The sequence below is a fragment of the Malus domestica genome, chromosome 08 (assembly GCF_042453785.1).
Source record: "Malus domestica chromosome 08, GDT2T_hap1".
In the NCBI taxonomy this organism is placed as follows: Eukaryota; Viridiplantae; Streptophyta; class Magnoliopsida; order Rosales; family Rosaceae; genus Malus; species Malus domestica.
Genome location: NC_091668.1, coordinates 29,867,597 through 29,883,585, shown reverse-complemented (window position 1 = coordinate 29,883,585; position 15,989 = coordinate 29,867,597). Strand labels below are relative to the sequence as shown.

The following is a 15,989-nucleotide window of genomic DNA, read 5'->3' as shown; positions in this document are numbered from 1 at the left end:
CTTTGTCGGGCCTTAGGTATAGGCCTTGAGGCTCGTAATCAAAATTATCTAAGTGCTAGGCGTGTCGCTACTATCTCAGTATAGTAGATGTAGAACAAGATTTTGTTTAGTAGATTACTTGCGTCCTAAGTTACTCGGACTTCTTGTTATCAAAGGATTGTCATGGATGGGTAAGTCCACATTAAGTTCTTTTTCATACCTTGTGATCAAGGACTTTCAATTCATAGTCTTGTATATTTGAATGAGGGGAGTTTTGATCCCTTAAGTCATTTGTTTGGTTCTTGATTGGTTTTAAATGAAAGCATATCCATTAAGCTGACCATATCCAGATGCAAATGTGACTTTTAAAGTAGAAAAACATATAGATATGACATGAATACATGTTAGAGAATACATTAAGCAGTAGATCTATTATCTTAGAACACACACAAAGAACTTTAAGCAAGATTTCACCTTGTAGGGCAAGGTTGAACTTCCTGCAATCACTTCTCTTTGAGTTTACAGAGGTTTCTATGCTAAAAAAGGATGGATAGTAAACCAGTTTACACAAGAGAATCAATACTACGCCACTAAAAGTGATAGCATAGTTTTAAACTAGACAAGAGATAGCTTTTGTGTGGGAGATATCCTGAAAATGATCGAGATCTAGGCTGATTACAGCTTTTGGATGCAAATCTAGCTTGAGAGCAGAGTTTGTATGTTTGTTTGATTGGTTGAGTGTCCTTGTCTCTAGGGCCTCTTCCTTCTTTTACAGGCAGATTAGCCTGACTGCAATGATTTCGCTCTTGTCTGAAAGCACTTGGTGGGTAATGAGTTATCAGCTTTTTACTTGTATTGCCATTGAACAATGCTTTTTGGCTGATTGTGAATCAGTCCCTATCACTTGATATTTAAATCATAGGCACATGGCCTATACATTAATGGAAAGACGCCAATTTGTCTCTAGGCTTGATGCTTGGGCATCGAGCAAGTCTCCCCTTAATTGGTATTTCTAGACTTCCACACATTTGTAACCCAATGTTTAAATATTAACCCAAACTACTCCATTTCCCTGCATTTCCATTGAAGTTCTCGTTTGCCTGCTTCGGTTGAATCTCGAATTCACCAAAAAGCTCAAACCTTTTGATGGCAGCACAGCCTGGTAACGATTTAACGCCAAACAATTAAAATTATAAGTTAAACCCAGGCATGCAACAGCCATGGCAACGCAGCAGCAGTGATTGAAAATGCAAAAGATTTTGAAAACGTAATTGGATATGCAATTCTTCAAATAAATAAATAAATTGATAGTAAACTGGAAAAGCAGAAGAGTAAAGAATTCTGACGTTGATTGATTGATCTATTGGTCTAACATTCTGCCTTTTTTTCTCGGCAACCAAACAGTAAATTGGAAAAGCAGCGAAGAGGGTGGGGGAGAGCTTACCTTGTTGAAGGAGAGGAAGGAGAGAGAGGTGGAGAGAAAGTGAGCCTCGTTTGCCATGAAATTATGCGATGATGATGGAAACCTCAGCCATCTTTTAAAATGAACGGTCATGATTAAACCTTAGCAGAAAGCTCAATCTTGTCCCAAAACCCGATAGTGTGAAGTGCAGCAGCCACACCAGCCAATGCCACTCCTCCACCCTTCCTGAGACTGCTCCTCTCTATCAGGCAGCCATTGCTGCCGCCTGTACCTCCATTTCATGTGAGTTCTTCCTTCTTCTTCTTCTTCTTCTTTTAATTACACTCTTGCCCCAGCCTCTGCAAATTGTACTACTCTTCTTCTTCTTCTTCTTCTTTTCCCTCTTCATTTATAATTTCATTTCTGATTTGATTTCTTTAAATTAGGGATTTAGGGATTTGAGCAAGTTAGGAATTTAGTGTTTTTCTTGATGGGAGGCTGGAGTTGACCCCTCAAAGTTTTTGGGTCTGCCGTAAACATTGCCCTCCAACTGTTCGATAAAACGCCTCAATAGCATCTGTGCGTGTGCTGCGCACGCTGAAGCCTTCCTTAAAAGAAACTTAATCAAAAAATTAGTCTAGTAAATTTAGAAAACAACTAGTGTGTACAAAAAAAGGAGAGAGTCTATCAACTTTCGTACATGAAAAATGAATCGACATCCTTACGTATAATAAGATTACTTCGTTTAATTGTAATTGTATATCGCTTCAACCCGTATTCTATGGCCCAACATATTGTGTACTTATCATGGACATTCTTGTTCTTATAGAAACAGTGATATAAATTATGTACCGGCGGAGAAAAATTTCTAGAGCTGCCACTGGTTTGTAGCTGATGCCCTGCTTCTGTTTTGGCTTAGTCTCAGTTTTGGCTTTTGAATATAGCTTATATAGACTTTTACTTGATTCTGAAATCCACTCGTTGTTTTGTTTTAGATTTCGGCCTTTTGCTCATATAACAAAGGAGATGCTGGCAAAATTTTGACAGAATCTTTCCACTAAGATAGATGGCTGAGTGCCGAAGAATCATTTTTTGGAGAGAGTGTGCTCAAGTTTGAAGGTTCTGAGAGGTGGGTTTTCCTGGCTTCTTGCTACCTCTTGTTTCACTTCCACTGGAAGTAGTGGCATCGACATCATTATTTCTGGCGTATCATTCTTCATTGAAGTGACCGAAGTTCAAAGAGGAAATTAGCGGATTACTCTTGAGTATGACAATAGAAGAAATTAAGAAAATGTGTTACTGGTTCTGAAAATCTCTCTTTTTCTTGCAGGAATTTAATAATGGCTGCTGCCACCACCTCAAGGGCCTTTCTCTACTCCCATTACTACCGTAGTCTCCCATTCTTCTTTCCCCCTCTCAGTACTGTGTCTAGGTTACCCACCGTTCGCAGAAATAAGTTGAGGAATCCAGTCATTCTCTCTACCGTCAAGTGTTTTCAGTCCTTGTCCGGGCGTCCAAATGTGGTTGAAATTCTTGAAGAGAGAGGGTTGCTTGAATCCATCACCAGTGAGCATTTAAGGCAATCCTGCTCCGACCCCAATCTCCCTCCTCTCAAAGTCTATTGTGGGTTTGACCCAACTGCCGAATCCTTGCACTTGGGAAACCTTATTGGAATTGTTGTCCTCTCATGGTTCCAAAGATGTGGGCATCACCCCGTTGCTTTGATCGGTGGTGCCACCGCTCGTGTTGGAGACCCTTCCGGCAAGAGCTTGGAGAGACCCGAGCTCGACCTTGATACTCTGTCCCGAAACACCACAGGAGTAACCAATACGATTACGAGAATTCTGGGTGGGATTTCCATCTTGAATAATTATGATTGGTGGAAAGAGGTTCGGTTGTTAGAGTTTCTCAAAGATGTGGGTCGGTATGCAAGAGTGGGGAGCATGATAGCGAAGGAGAGTGTGAAGAAGAGGTTGGAGTCAGAACAAGGAATGAGCTATACTGAGTTCACTTACCAGTTATTGCAGGGATATGATTTCCTCCACCTCTTCCGCAATGAAGGTGTTAATGTCCAGATTGGAGGTAGCGATCAATGGGGGAATATAACTGCAGGGACTGAACTCATACGCAAGATTCTTCGTGTGGATGCTGCTGCTTATGGCTTGACATTTCCTCTTCTACTGAAGAGTGATGGAACCAAATTTGGCAAGTCCGAAGATGGTGCCATATGGCTTTTGCCGTCCATGTTGTCTCCCTATAAGTTGTATCAGTATTTGTTCTCTGTTCCTGATGTTGATGTGGTCAGGTTTCTCAAGATTCTCACTTTCCTGGACATGGATGACATCAAACAGTTAGAGAGCGAGATGGAGAGACCTGGATACTTGCCCAACACAGCTCAGCGCAGGCTTGCTGAGGAGGTCACTCGTTTTGTGCATGGTCAAGATGGTCTGGACGAGGCCCTCAAGGCAACTGAAGCAATGAGGCCTGGTGCTGATACTAAATTGGACTGGAACACCATTAAAGCCATTTCTGAGGATGTCCCCTCATGCTCATTCCTGTATCATCAGGTCCTTGATCTCTCTATTCTTGATCTCTCAGTTTCATCTGGTTTGCTTGACAGCAAATCTGCTGCCCGGCGTCTGTTGAAGCAAGGGGGACTTTACTTGAACAACTCCAAAGTTGATAGTGAAAATAAGAGAATTGAACCTGAAGACATTGTGGACGGGAAACTTCTGCTTTTATCTGCAGGCAAGAAGAATAAGGTTCTGGTACAGATAAGCGACACCTGAGGGGTGCCTGTCTGATGGTATGTCTCATATCACTTTGATGCTCATCTTTAAAGCTCGATATTCACAGATACAACTGTTCAACATTTAATATTGTGCCATCCAGAACCACCTGATATCTCTGTTCAGTTACTTTTGCATTGACTTGCATATGTTTTAAGCTTATGAGTTGTTTAAGTGTAGAGTAGTTGCTGAATCCCATACTTCTTGGAACCCGATTTAAGTGTAAATCGAAAACTAAAGTTAGAGTAGTGTTTAAAGCTGTTCATGATTAAGGCTTGCTTCTTTCTGGTGCCCTGTTATATACTCCTTCACTCTTGCTGTGATTTGTGATCAACCTTTCAAATTTCTGTGCTGTTTTAAAACTTAAAAATGTTGGTTCCACAGCATAAAAATGTTTCAAGCTATTTCTTTTCCCCTGAACTTCGAACTTTCATTGCAATTTTGTTTTTGAAACGTGTCCCCCGGTTAAAAACTTTGAACTTTCATTGGTCATACTAGAAGCATTCATCATATTCGTTTGTCACTTGAACAAAAATCTTAACAATATTGTTAAGATATTGCTATATTGTGAAGTTCAATCTTTTTGGTCTATAAACCCTTTCAGAATCTGTGTTTTAGGTGGACCATATTTGATTGAGAATAAGATATCGTGCAATATCGATTTTGGTATGAATGTTGGGGATGAGGTATAGGATTTCTAGTTCACCGTAGTTTTTGTCTTTCGAAATCCGCTTTGGCGTAAACCAGTATTTACATCAAGTTCAACTAACACTTACATATGATGACAAAACAATCCCAAATGTTAGTTCCATTGGAGTTGTCTACATTGGTGATAGTGTCCCGTCAAATTATATGGTCAGCCATTCTGCACAAGGAAAGGTTGAATATACGTGAAGATGTTTTTTATGGCAAAGTTTGGTCGTTACTGTTCAGTCTGACAATTAGGGGACAGAGTTTTAGGGCCGAAGGGGTAGAGGAAGACCTAGAAGGACTTTAGAAGAGACTCTAAGAAAAGACTTAGAGTACTTGGATCTAACGGAAGACTTGACACAGAATTGAGCGCAATGGCGTTCTAGGATTCATATAGCCGACCCCACTTAGTGGGAAAAAGCTTTGTTGTTGTACTGTTCAGTTTGACTAGCTGTTTTACTTTTGTATAGCATCATCCATGCTGGTCAGCTATTACGTATAGATATTGATTTCTCATTATGCACGAACTGTTCACCATTCGAAGTGTGTATAGTACGAACTCCATTGTTTTGACCTAGGATTAGCTCTTCAAAGTTCTGAACACATATACTAACGACGACTCTTATCGGTGTTCCAACAGGTGTTTTGCTTTCGTTAATGTGAATCTGGTGAAAGTTGGAGTTTAAGAAGTTGGATACGAGCATCCTCCCTTTAAAGATGACATTTTTCGCTGTGGTTCTTGAAGGCTGATGAGGCTTAAACGCAACTGTTTTCCCCCCGTTGTTTAGATGATTTGTTTTTCTCTTAATTAATTTGGTCTGTATCATATTGATTGGTCTATTCTTTTACGTAAAGTTGAAATGTTGATCTAGTTTGACAAGAGTGCCTTGTAGTCATGTAGTATGTGCTTTTAAAAGGACTGAAAGCGCTTTTAAAGAAAATGCTTTTAGGTTCCAAAGGCACTTTAAGTGCTTTCCACAAGAAGCACTAGTTATGTGCTTCTTTCAAGAAAATGTTTATTCAAGATTTACTAACATTTTTACTAATGATTGTTTCTAAAAATATTTTCACCAAAAACACTTTTAGTCAGTTTAAAAGCACATCCAAACAAGCTCGTGGTCTCTACATTGCGTTGCATCTCAGATGTGTTGTGTTACTCACAAAATTATTACATGATTGCCACTCAATTCTAAAAACTTTTTCAATGACCGACGGATCACCGATTGTCTAAAAATCTAGCCGGTCTTTGAAAAAACTGATACAATTGAACGTCAATCATGTAATAGGATTGCGAGTAACAATTTCGAGCAACTTGTACCACAACGGTAAAATTTACTTATTACGTGAAAGAATTAATAAAATCAAGAACGAATGATTAATATCGACAATTCAGACACTCAATCAAAAAAATTAATAAAAATCCGTACCTTACATCTACACAGCCACATACAATCCACACACACTATATACATACACGTGTATTTTACTTATTTATTCTGTACGACGTCGTTACTATCTTCAAACAAACACAACCCCTTCACATGTTCTCAGTCAAATGTACATACCAAGGTCCATGAACACTAACTGATACGGTGGCTGCCACCACTAAAACCTCCGCAGCTTCCACCACGCTTTCTGTCAGCGCCACAGCTCCAACTTGCCGGAGCGCTGTTTCTGCTAACTTTCTTCCTAGGGGTCCGCTCCCGCCAAGAACCACTCCCCTTGCAGCCGTATAAACCGCAGAAGAAACCCTTTTAAACACGGGATCCTCAGCTTGCAAGCTCTTTCCCAACATGCTCGTGATAACCGCCTTCCTCGATCGAAGCTTCTCGCTGTCTGCAACTTCATTGCCGTCGATTGAGAAGTCACTAATTGATTCAACAATTTCCTCCATGCCTGCATCTTCGGCACTGCCCAGGGTCCCCAAAAGTCGCTCGGTGCATTTTGATAATACGCGTTCCATGTCTGTGGGGCTGGTTACTATCCTCTCACTTAGAAGGGTTTGCCGGCAAATAAGAACGCTGCGTTTGCATAAATTCATCAAGGATTAGAAAGCTATGATATAGTCACTCAAGGTCAAGGCAAAGACAACTGAAACTTCAATCATATAGGAAGTAAATCCGAGAGCGCGCGCACTGAGTTACCTTACGGAAGTAACAATAATTTTCTGAATTTGGGCCTGAACAGCCCTCAGCCGAGAACAGTTAAGCTTGAGAGTCTCAGGCAGAGCTTCTTCAGTCAGACCAGACACTCCGCTTACCAACTTCAACAAACCAATCCTCACCAACAAATCAACTGTTTCTCCCTTACATTCCGGTTGTTGAATACCTGGTCCAAGAGAAACAAACACATATCAAACAAAGAAACACGGAACCCACCTTGCGATTACAAACATCCCCTTAAAATAAAATGAAAATTTACAAAATGTAATTTTCAAACCTGTGATATTAGTAGCAGCAGAAGTAGAAGGAGAATTTGCTTTCACCAGAAAGCTTCCACCACTTCTAAGGGAGGTGGTAGGAACAAACCCCTGAGATGGATTATCGCCGCTTGTCAGTGTTGAGCAAGAGATTGTATGTTCTTGCCACTCCTGATCTTTGCAATCCCACACTGTTGAAAGCCACTGTGCTGTAAGTGGTAGAGAGGTATTGGCATCAGAGGGAGATCCATGGCGATCGGCAAAAGCTTTTCTCAGGTACTGCACACCAGTTGGCCCCTTTAACAAAGGTTCCATAAGTCTTATACGTGCTTTGCTAATCTCTCGTTTAAGCACCTGTTACAGAATTCAACATTACATCACTCTGGGGGAATCTTTGGTATTTCAAACTACATTATGACACTTGAATCCACTGACTAAAAAGAACTTTAACAGAAGTGTTTGAAATACTGTGTTTTGGGATAAAGAAAGGTAACTATCAAATACACTGAAAACATTTTCGAGTCTCATGCAACAATTCGCAAATACTACTACAAAATACACTTACAACACCAATAATTCAATGAAAGACGTTATGTGAAACCTTTTTCAGATGTACAACTAAAACTAGAGACATACCTGAATCTGCTCTAGAACAAAACGCAGGCCCTTGACCATTGCCAGGACACTTGAGCAGCTGGAATCGTCCCTGGTTTGACATATCTCATTTAGTTCTTTCCTTAAACTCTGGTATGTGGCCATCATTTCATCATCATTCGCTGGAGAGGAGAGCCTTCGCAATGTGACCAATGAAAACTCTAGGATCTTTCCCAGGTAATCAATGTCCAGGTTACCAGACTTTAAAACCTAAGGAAAAGAAAATAATTTAATTTTCCATACATGCATACGAAGGTAATGTTGCAGAAGAAAATTAACGGTGCTGCTACCTGAGAGAGAATATCCACATCAATAGCTTCAAAAATCTCTTGCTTCCAGCTCTGTGGAGCCATCTCGCAGATTTCATCCCTCACCTCCATCATGAGTTGAATTATTCTGTCATAGTTGGGCTCGTCCTGTTTTACAGATTCAATTATGCCATCCCAGAAAGCCTTCTCCATTGTCTGTCTAATCTTTGACTGGAAAATATAATACTACCAGTCAGACAAGTGCTAAAATTTCTAGCTTATCATCAGTAAAAACATGTATAACAACAAACTAAATTTTATTTTCAAAATATGACCACCATAAATAGATGAAAAAGCATTACTTGTGAGCCTGTCAAAATCCAAAACAATAAGAATTACATCTTTAAGTTAAAACCACTATTTTAAAATATGAAAATGCACAAACCTGGACATTGTTTGGATCTTCGTCATTAACATTAAAAATATCGGCAAAGGCCTGCTTTTGCTCATGGAGAAACTCATTCACAATCAATTCATTCTCTGTGACCAACTTTTGTGAAGAAGATCCAAGCTGCTGATCCAAACTGGTTTTTGGAGCAGAGGACACAACTCCATGATGGGCAGTATCATCTTCCCTAAATAAGGATCGGACTACACGACCTGAATCACTTCTCTTATCTGCACTAGCAGAAGGACTGAGTGGTGAACTAGGGGGACTTGGAGAAGTAATGTGTGTGACCTGCTGCAACCCCGATGGGCTTCCATTTTCCTTTGCTTGAAAGTATTTTAACCGTGTTTCAGATATAGCAGATTTCATACGCTCAATCCCAGCATCTCCACCTAGGTGTTGCACTTTTTCCCTCAGTAACTTTTGGTCTTCAGTAACCTACGCCAACAGGTAACTCAAATTGTCAATCAATAAGTCAACACAAAGATACTGCTAGATTTTCAAAAAAAAAAGAAAAGAATGGCCCCAATCACTGAAAGAGATGAAAGTTAGCAAGAATGCCTTTCACTTTTCGGAAAGTTCACAGACCATAACCATGACATGTATGTTTTCCCATACAAACTCATAATGATTTGCAAGTGAAAACAAGTTCACAAGCAAGCAACAAGAATAAGTAGAAAACGGAAAGAGGGAGGTGTGTAAACACATTAGTTTATCACGGAAAGTAAAACCTAAAATAGAGAGGAGGGTGTGCCAGTTTCTTATGTCTTCTCTCCCCTACGCATAAATCAATATACAACTAACATACCTGTTTCTGAATAGCCTTCACTTCATGAGTAAGATCACCACTCTCTCCTTGCGGAGTCATCTTGCAAGTTTGAATCATGGAGAGCTCTAAATGGCACGCTGCTCTCACTAAATCTTCCACTAATAACCGAGCATCCTTAACCTTCCAACCCACAAAACAATTCAAGTAGGAACACCATGCTTTATCAAAGGCTCCAAGCTGAGATCTGAAGGTCAAATGTTTGGGCAATGCGGAATCAGACTCTTCATCAGAACTCTGTACAGGGCTGTCCAATATAACTTTTAGTAGTAACTCAAACTGTCTAACAAACTCTTCTGCAGATTTGGCCAGAGAAATTTCAGGCTCTCCGCTACCACTGAAAACCGCATCTGGATGACCCAAAATCATGTAAGCACAAAGCACCACTCTCATCGGATACCTTGATAATTTAACAGAATTTCTAGCTGCGTTCCTGATGGAAGATTCTTTCTTTGCATCTCTGCTCCTTAAAGATGTCCTTGGTGTAGTCCTCTTTCTTGGGGAAGCAACTCGTTTGAGAAGGTGGTCTATGTTATCAAATCTGGATGGATAATTTATTGAGGCAACAGTCCTGGAAACTTTTAACCGGATCTCAAGCCTGTCAAGAAGAGCTTTCAAAGTCTGAAGGGTATTAGTTGATTCAATCAAAATTGCGAGCTGCTCAAACGGCATTGACTTGACAGTCTTTTCATTAATTTTCAAGGCATCATAATCTTTTGCCAAAGCAAGTGTAGTTCTCCTTAGCATGAGGAAACGCCTCCAACACCTATTAAAACATCAACACAAATTTAGGCTGAAAGTTGTAGTTTAAACTGAGGTGAAGAATAGGATAAGAGCATGTTACAACAACAACAACAACAATGCCATAGATAATAGCATTTTACAAGCTAATAATTTTCACTGGCATAGAAACAGGTGAAACTTAATCTAATCTTCACAACCACCAAAAAAAAAACGACTGACTCTGGTACACAGCCAAACACAATAAGGAATACCAAACATCTACTGGGAAATACCAGAACAAGGCTTTGACACAGACAAAGGAAGGTTTAAGTTAACCAAACAGGGAAAACTCTCTGAAATCAGCATTTCAGAGGATGCATACCTTGCTAACTTTCTGGAAAGGAGATCAGCCTCCTCGTGCATCCTATTCCAACTCACTTGAAAAGATATCTGTAGCTTTCCTCTTTGCCTTAGATACTCTGCTCTTTGCCTCTTTGCCTAAATATAAAACCAAAAATTAAAAGTTTATTAGGGAACACTAGAACAACCGCAAAAAGCCACCAGTGGAACTGAGAAATAAATTGTGATTGTGTAACTCCAAAAGGAATGCATACCCTTTGCAACCGGTCTTCTAACTGCTCCCTTTTTGCCCTCCTTTCAATCTCACGTTGATGAGAGACAGACTTGGCCACTCTTTGCACTTGCAACATCCTTGCACATGCCCTATTCTTCTCTGCTTCCAAAAGCGCCAATCGCTTTTTTTCAGCAGCTGCACGTTTTTGGCTAATTGCAGCACGTACACGCTCCTTGTACTTCTTCTCCCAAGCCATCTTCCGCAATAATGACTGAGATGTTCTTTCCTTCAAAGTAGCCCTTCTTTGTCTATAAGCTTTGAGCAAGAGCATTCTATTTGCCTCTGCCTGCTGAAAACGTGATTCCACTTTCGAGCCAAGCTTTTGACGTTCCTTTTCAACACGCATTTCTACCCCACTTTTAGCTGCTTGCCTCAATTCGTCCAATTTAGCCAAGCGCATTTGAGCATTTTCGAGAATGCTCAACCTGTTGGTTCAACAAAAAGCAACAGAATGACAAGATTAATCAGGACCTAGGGACTGGAGGAAGCATGGTCAACTAATGGATACTCTAGCTTTGGTCCAAGTCATAACTTAATAGGGATAAAAGAAAAGAGCCCAACTTTACAAAAGAAACAATTCACCGTTCACGATAAAAACCAATTGAAAAAAAGGACCGAATAGATGTGTCTGAGAGAGTCTCTCGTGTTTGCTTTCTGGTGAGATTCAAAAAGAATATTTTCAATCATGAAAGGAATAAACTGGAAAAGTGAATTTGTATGAGCAACCACATCAATAAAATGTTTAATGTTGAAATCCTTCAGAACGAAGAGGGACTATTCAAAACATTGTGGACCATGAAAACATTGGACAGTGAAATTAAGCATTATTCTAAGCCAACAGCATCGGAGAAGGATGAGCTTCTTAAACTATATAAACTGAAGTGTTACCTTTTCTTCTCAGCAGCTTGTAGCTTGGCTTCTAGGCGCTGGCCAAGGTCTTCCCCTTCAGATGAAGATCGTGAGGGATTCCTCGGCTTTGCTCGTGCCTTGCTTGACAACTTTTCATAGTGTTCCTGTACTCAAACCAATTAATGAAATTCAAAAAGTCAGAATTCAGGTTAAAAACTAGATACAAACACTAGCACGCTTAAGAAAGGAATTAACAAAATTTTATGCTACAAAACATAGAGTTTGGCAAGAAAGTACGATTACCAAAACACAATATATATACGCACGCGCGCACGAACACAGACACACACATATGCATATGGAAGTATCAAAGAGGGAAAAGGAGAACATTTAGCTCACAAAAAAAAAAAAATTACTGTTACTTGTTCCAAACTTAAAAGCAGAGACACCCATGTGAAAAGGAAGAAAACCCAGATTTCAGACAACCTTACCTAACACAAGCAAACTCAACACGCTTTAAATGGAAGGTATAAACAACCTAATGTCCATAAAACTAAATTTTCTCAAATAAAAATACAAAAAAAAAAACTGTATCAAAATTCACAAGGTGTTTTTGATATATGAAAATTATAAGCAAAACCCTTTTCCGTTCAATTCCGATCACAAAGATTGTACAAGGAAACAATAGGAGAGCAAGTACATCTGAATATCATCTCAAAATTTGGAACCAAAAAGTTCAGAAAAAAAGTATGAAAAATTAACAGCATCACCTACCTAAAATTAAAATTAAAAGCAAATTAAGAAAAACAGTTCTTGACTGAAGTATATGTCTCAGTTCAGTCATTGAATTTTCCCGTTCCAAATTATCATCAAAACTTTCTCAGTACACAAACAGAAAACCACAAATTCAAGAACAAAAATTTCGAGGAAAAAACAAATTTAAGAAATGAATAGTAAAAATAGAGAGAGAGAGAGAGAGAGGGACCTGCCGGCGAAGATCGGCGAGTCTGAGCTTGGTCTGAATTTGTTCGGCGGTGGTTGGAGTCTTGTTTGAGTCGACAAGGCTGAGCCTCCGTCTGAGCCTCGTGGGAAGTCTCGGAGGCGAAGAGAAGGACGACGCCGTCTCTTCGGCCGGAAAATCCATGGCTATACCGCCGCCCCCCACCATCGTGAAAGTTGTTGATCAATCAGCACGACGTCGTACAGAGTATGAATTTCGATTTCGCGCGAATCAATCAATCAATAATTTGATTAAATGAATGAATCAAAAGAAAGTGAAAGGTCGCGAACGCTCTCCGCTCTTCGTTTCGTTTCGTTTCGATCGGAGTTTCGTTTCGGCAATTTGAAATTCGAATTCGAAACTTTCTGTCGAGACCCTGGTTTGGGTTTGGGGACCGTTTGGGCCGGGATTTAATATTTATAATTTTTATACCTTTTTTATTTTATTTATTTATTTTTGTAGGAAGTGATGAGATGAAACGAGAAGCGTAAAGAGAATGAATGTGTGCAATGTAATTTAATTATCCCGAACAATCCGGGTCTTTCACACGTCGTATCTGGCCCCAACCGATGAAAATGTACGTATCATGTCGGCAAAATGATCAGATCCCTTCCACCCAATTATCTCAATTCACCAATCGTGGTTCTTGAAATTTAATCCAGCAATTAAAGTTATTATAACTTTTAAAATACTCTTTTTTTTTGTAGCTCTTGAATAAATTTTAAAGATCCATGGATTGAGAGAAGAATTTGGTGAAAAAGATCCGAAGAAAATTCCTTTGCACCATGTCCGCCACACATACTAACCACGTTGGCATGTCCTAACCCAAAAAACAAAGACTTAGTTTTAATATCTCTTTGTGCTTATAACTCAAAAGTTACCATTTTACTCTTCGAAACTCAAAATTCAATCTACTTTGCCACCTAGAAGGCTAGAACTCAATTTTATGATCTGATTTTGTTATCTGAAACTCAAAATTCGTTATTTTATTATATAAAACTCAAAATTCGCTTTACATTACTTTAATTCTGCTAATTTCGTTACGTGTGTTGTTAAGGGAGATTTATGATTTTTTTGTTGTTAATTTCATCATTTTACTATGTTGATTTTAATTTTTTTTATTATTAAATATTAACACCTAGTGCAGAAGATTTGAACTCAAAGCATCTCTAATGAAAATGAAAATGTTAAATTTTTGGATTGTGAAATTTTATTTGACATCTGACAGGGCAGTTTGAAGTTAAATTTTAAATTCATTTTTCCAAAGCATGAGTTAAATTATTTGAGTGAGGATCCTCGCTGGATTGTCTTTGTGATGATTCTGAAAATCCTCAAATCACATCTTTTTAGTGTACATTATACGATTATAAATCATTGTAATTTTTTTATTTAAAATTGAATATAAAAGCATATGAAGAAAACTGACCATACAATGTTCGATGAACAAATGTGATTAGAGCATCTCCAGGATCATCACAAAAATAATCCGGTAAGGATCCTCCCTCAAATTACTTTTATATTATATTATGGGACCCACTTTACAGAAATGATAAAAAAAATTGTGTAAATTAATTTAGGTACGGCATGTGATTGGTGGATTATTGGAGACATTTACTAAATACATCAAATTAATAGATTTGCCATTACTGAACTACGTTAAAAAAAAAAAATTAATGAAAAAAATTTGAAAACTTTGAGTTTTAACGATAAGGACAAAAAAAAGGTAAAGTGAATAGTATCAAATTTGACTTTTTAGAGTAAAAATATAATTTTTTGTTAAAGTGAACAGTACCATAAATTTTTCGTTAAAACTCTCTTAAAAAAACCTATGAGTACTAGCCCAGCCCATACCCAAAGAAGAAGAAGTTTTTATTGTTTTTTTTTTAATACAAGGATATATTTAATTAAGAAAGAAAAGTGTTTGATTAAGCCACAAGTTCAAACTTCAAATTTTTCATTTACAAATAAAAACTTAAAATTTTCCACTTACAAATAAAAAAAAAATCATCGGACCTTTTTCCTCATAATGGTAAGAAGAAAATGTTTAAAAAATAAATATATATAAAAAATGGAAAAGAAAAAAAAAAACTTCAGCGCTTCTGCTTGCAACCGTGTTTAGCGCCTCGACCAAGAGTAGGAGCGTCTCCTGCGTCCAGGCTCCAGCTCTCCCTCCCTCTCCCGCTCCCGCTCCTCCCACTGAAACTCCTAATTGGAGGAAACCAAGCTGCCTCTTGTTTTGGTCCACCTCCATTTTTTGGATTCGGATTTCTCACCGGCTACTCTCTCTCTCTCTCCCTTGTCTACTGTGGAGCTGTGAATTGTAAATGTACTCTTCGAGTTTGTTCCATTGATGGGTTTTTTTTTCTTTCTGGATTCTCTGTTTGGATCAAAGCAATCGTCTTTTAGAACTCCGTATATTCGGAGACAGACAATCCCTACCGTGTCTCGGCAATAGAATCCACTTTGCGAAAGCACTTTTAGCTGTTGAGTTGCTTTTGAGTTGGTGTTGTGTATCTTTCCATTGTATTTGTTTTAAAATAGGTAAAAACGTTTTTAGGGGAAATGTTTTTAAAATCAATCTATAGTAAAAATACAAATGAATTATAAAAAAGTTATGACTTTATGCAAGAAGAAAAATTGCCCATACATAGTATTCTGCGACCAACACAATGAATAATTGATTGTACAATGCAATGGGAAATCAGTTGATAAAATGATTTGAGAGTCACATTTCGCATGACATTGTTGATGAGGATGCTATGCAAATCGAACGATAACATTATCAGTTTAGATTTGTATTTAGTATGAGTTAATCACTTTGTAATGTTATTATTGCCTAAAAATTTCTTTCTAGCTCGTGGACGTTTTTGTCTGATGGACTTGTTATCACAGCCGATATTGGTTTAGATTCCTTATTCAAAAATTTATTGCCTACAAGCTTCCCCGCCACAGTTGTGAATACATTGGAGGGGGAGAGGTTTCACTGACGGCTGCCACTGTATTAGCATTACCAGTTTCCGATTATATCCACTGATGTCGGGTTTTAAGGGGAACAAAGCTTCAAGATTGACGTGTTTTCTTATTAATGTATTAAAAGCGTAAGATGTGGGCTGAGGAATCCAAGGGATAAACTAGCCTAGGCGTGAGACAAAGCGTCACAGTATCTAAATTTTTTAATATATACATTGAGCGTACACATACATTATATTAAAAAATAAAAGATTATTAATCAATAATCACCATGAGCACACACATATATTACAAATATATACACACACACACACACATATATATATATATAGAAAACAGAGGATGAAAAGCACAATGA

The 15,989-nt window shown here is 38.5% G+C and overlaps 2 protein-coding genes across 5 annotated transcripts; one reads left to right on the top strand and one right to left on the bottom strand.

Moving 5' to 3' along the window:
- The first annotated feature begins 932 nt into the window (after positions 1 to 932).
- On the top strand, positions 933 to 5,740 carry LOC103411042 (tyrosine--tRNA ligase, chloroplastic/mitochondrial-like). Of its 4 annotated transcripts, XM_070826160.1 has the most exons (6): positions 933 to 1,141; positions 1,384 to 1,684; positions 2,211 to 2,264; positions 2,377 to 2,510; positions 2,712 to 4,187; positions 5,501 to 5,740. In XM_070826160.1, the coding sequence occupies exon 5, from the start codon at positions 2,722 to 2,724 to the stop codon at positions 4,168 to 4,170; it is 1,449 nt and encodes a 482-aa protein (XP_070682261.1). In that variant the 5' UTR covers positions 933 to 1,141; positions 1,384 to 1,684; positions 2,211 to 2,264; positions 2,377 to 2,510; positions 2,712 to 2,721; the 3' UTR covers positions 4,171 to 4,187; positions 5,501 to 5,740. The 4 variants fall into 4 exon arrangements, with proteins under 4 accessions (XP_070682261.1, XP_008347911.3, XP_070682260.1 ...); XM_008349689.4 differs by lacking the exon at positions 2,211 to 2,264 and having other exon boundaries at positions 1,027 to 1,141; XM_070826161.1 differs by lacking the exon at positions 933 to 1,141 and having other exon boundaries at positions 1,534 to 1,684; positions 2,217 to 2,264.
- A 476-nt stretch (positions 5,741 to 6,216) lies between these two features.
- On the bottom strand, positions 6,217 to 13,151 carry LOC103441936 (uncharacterized). Its single transcript, XM_008380651.4, has 11 exons — positions 12,647 to 13,151; positions 11,701 to 11,825; positions 10,793 to 11,237; positions 10,561 to 10,676; positions 9,438 to 10,221; positions 8,627 to 9,067; positions 8,224 to 8,412; positions 7,916 to 8,143; positions 7,300 to 7,633; positions 7,005 to 7,188; positions 6,217 to 6,881 (listed from the first exon to the last, which is right to left on the bottom strand). The coding sequence occupies exons 1-11, from the start codon at positions 12,827 to 12,829 to the stop codon at positions 6,398 to 6,400; spliced, it is 3,513 nt and encodes a 1,170-aa protein (XP_008378873.3). The 5' UTR covers positions 12,830 to 13,151; the 3' UTR covers positions 6,217 to 6,397.
- Between the last annotated feature and the right edge of the window lie 2,838 nt (positions 13,152 to 15,989).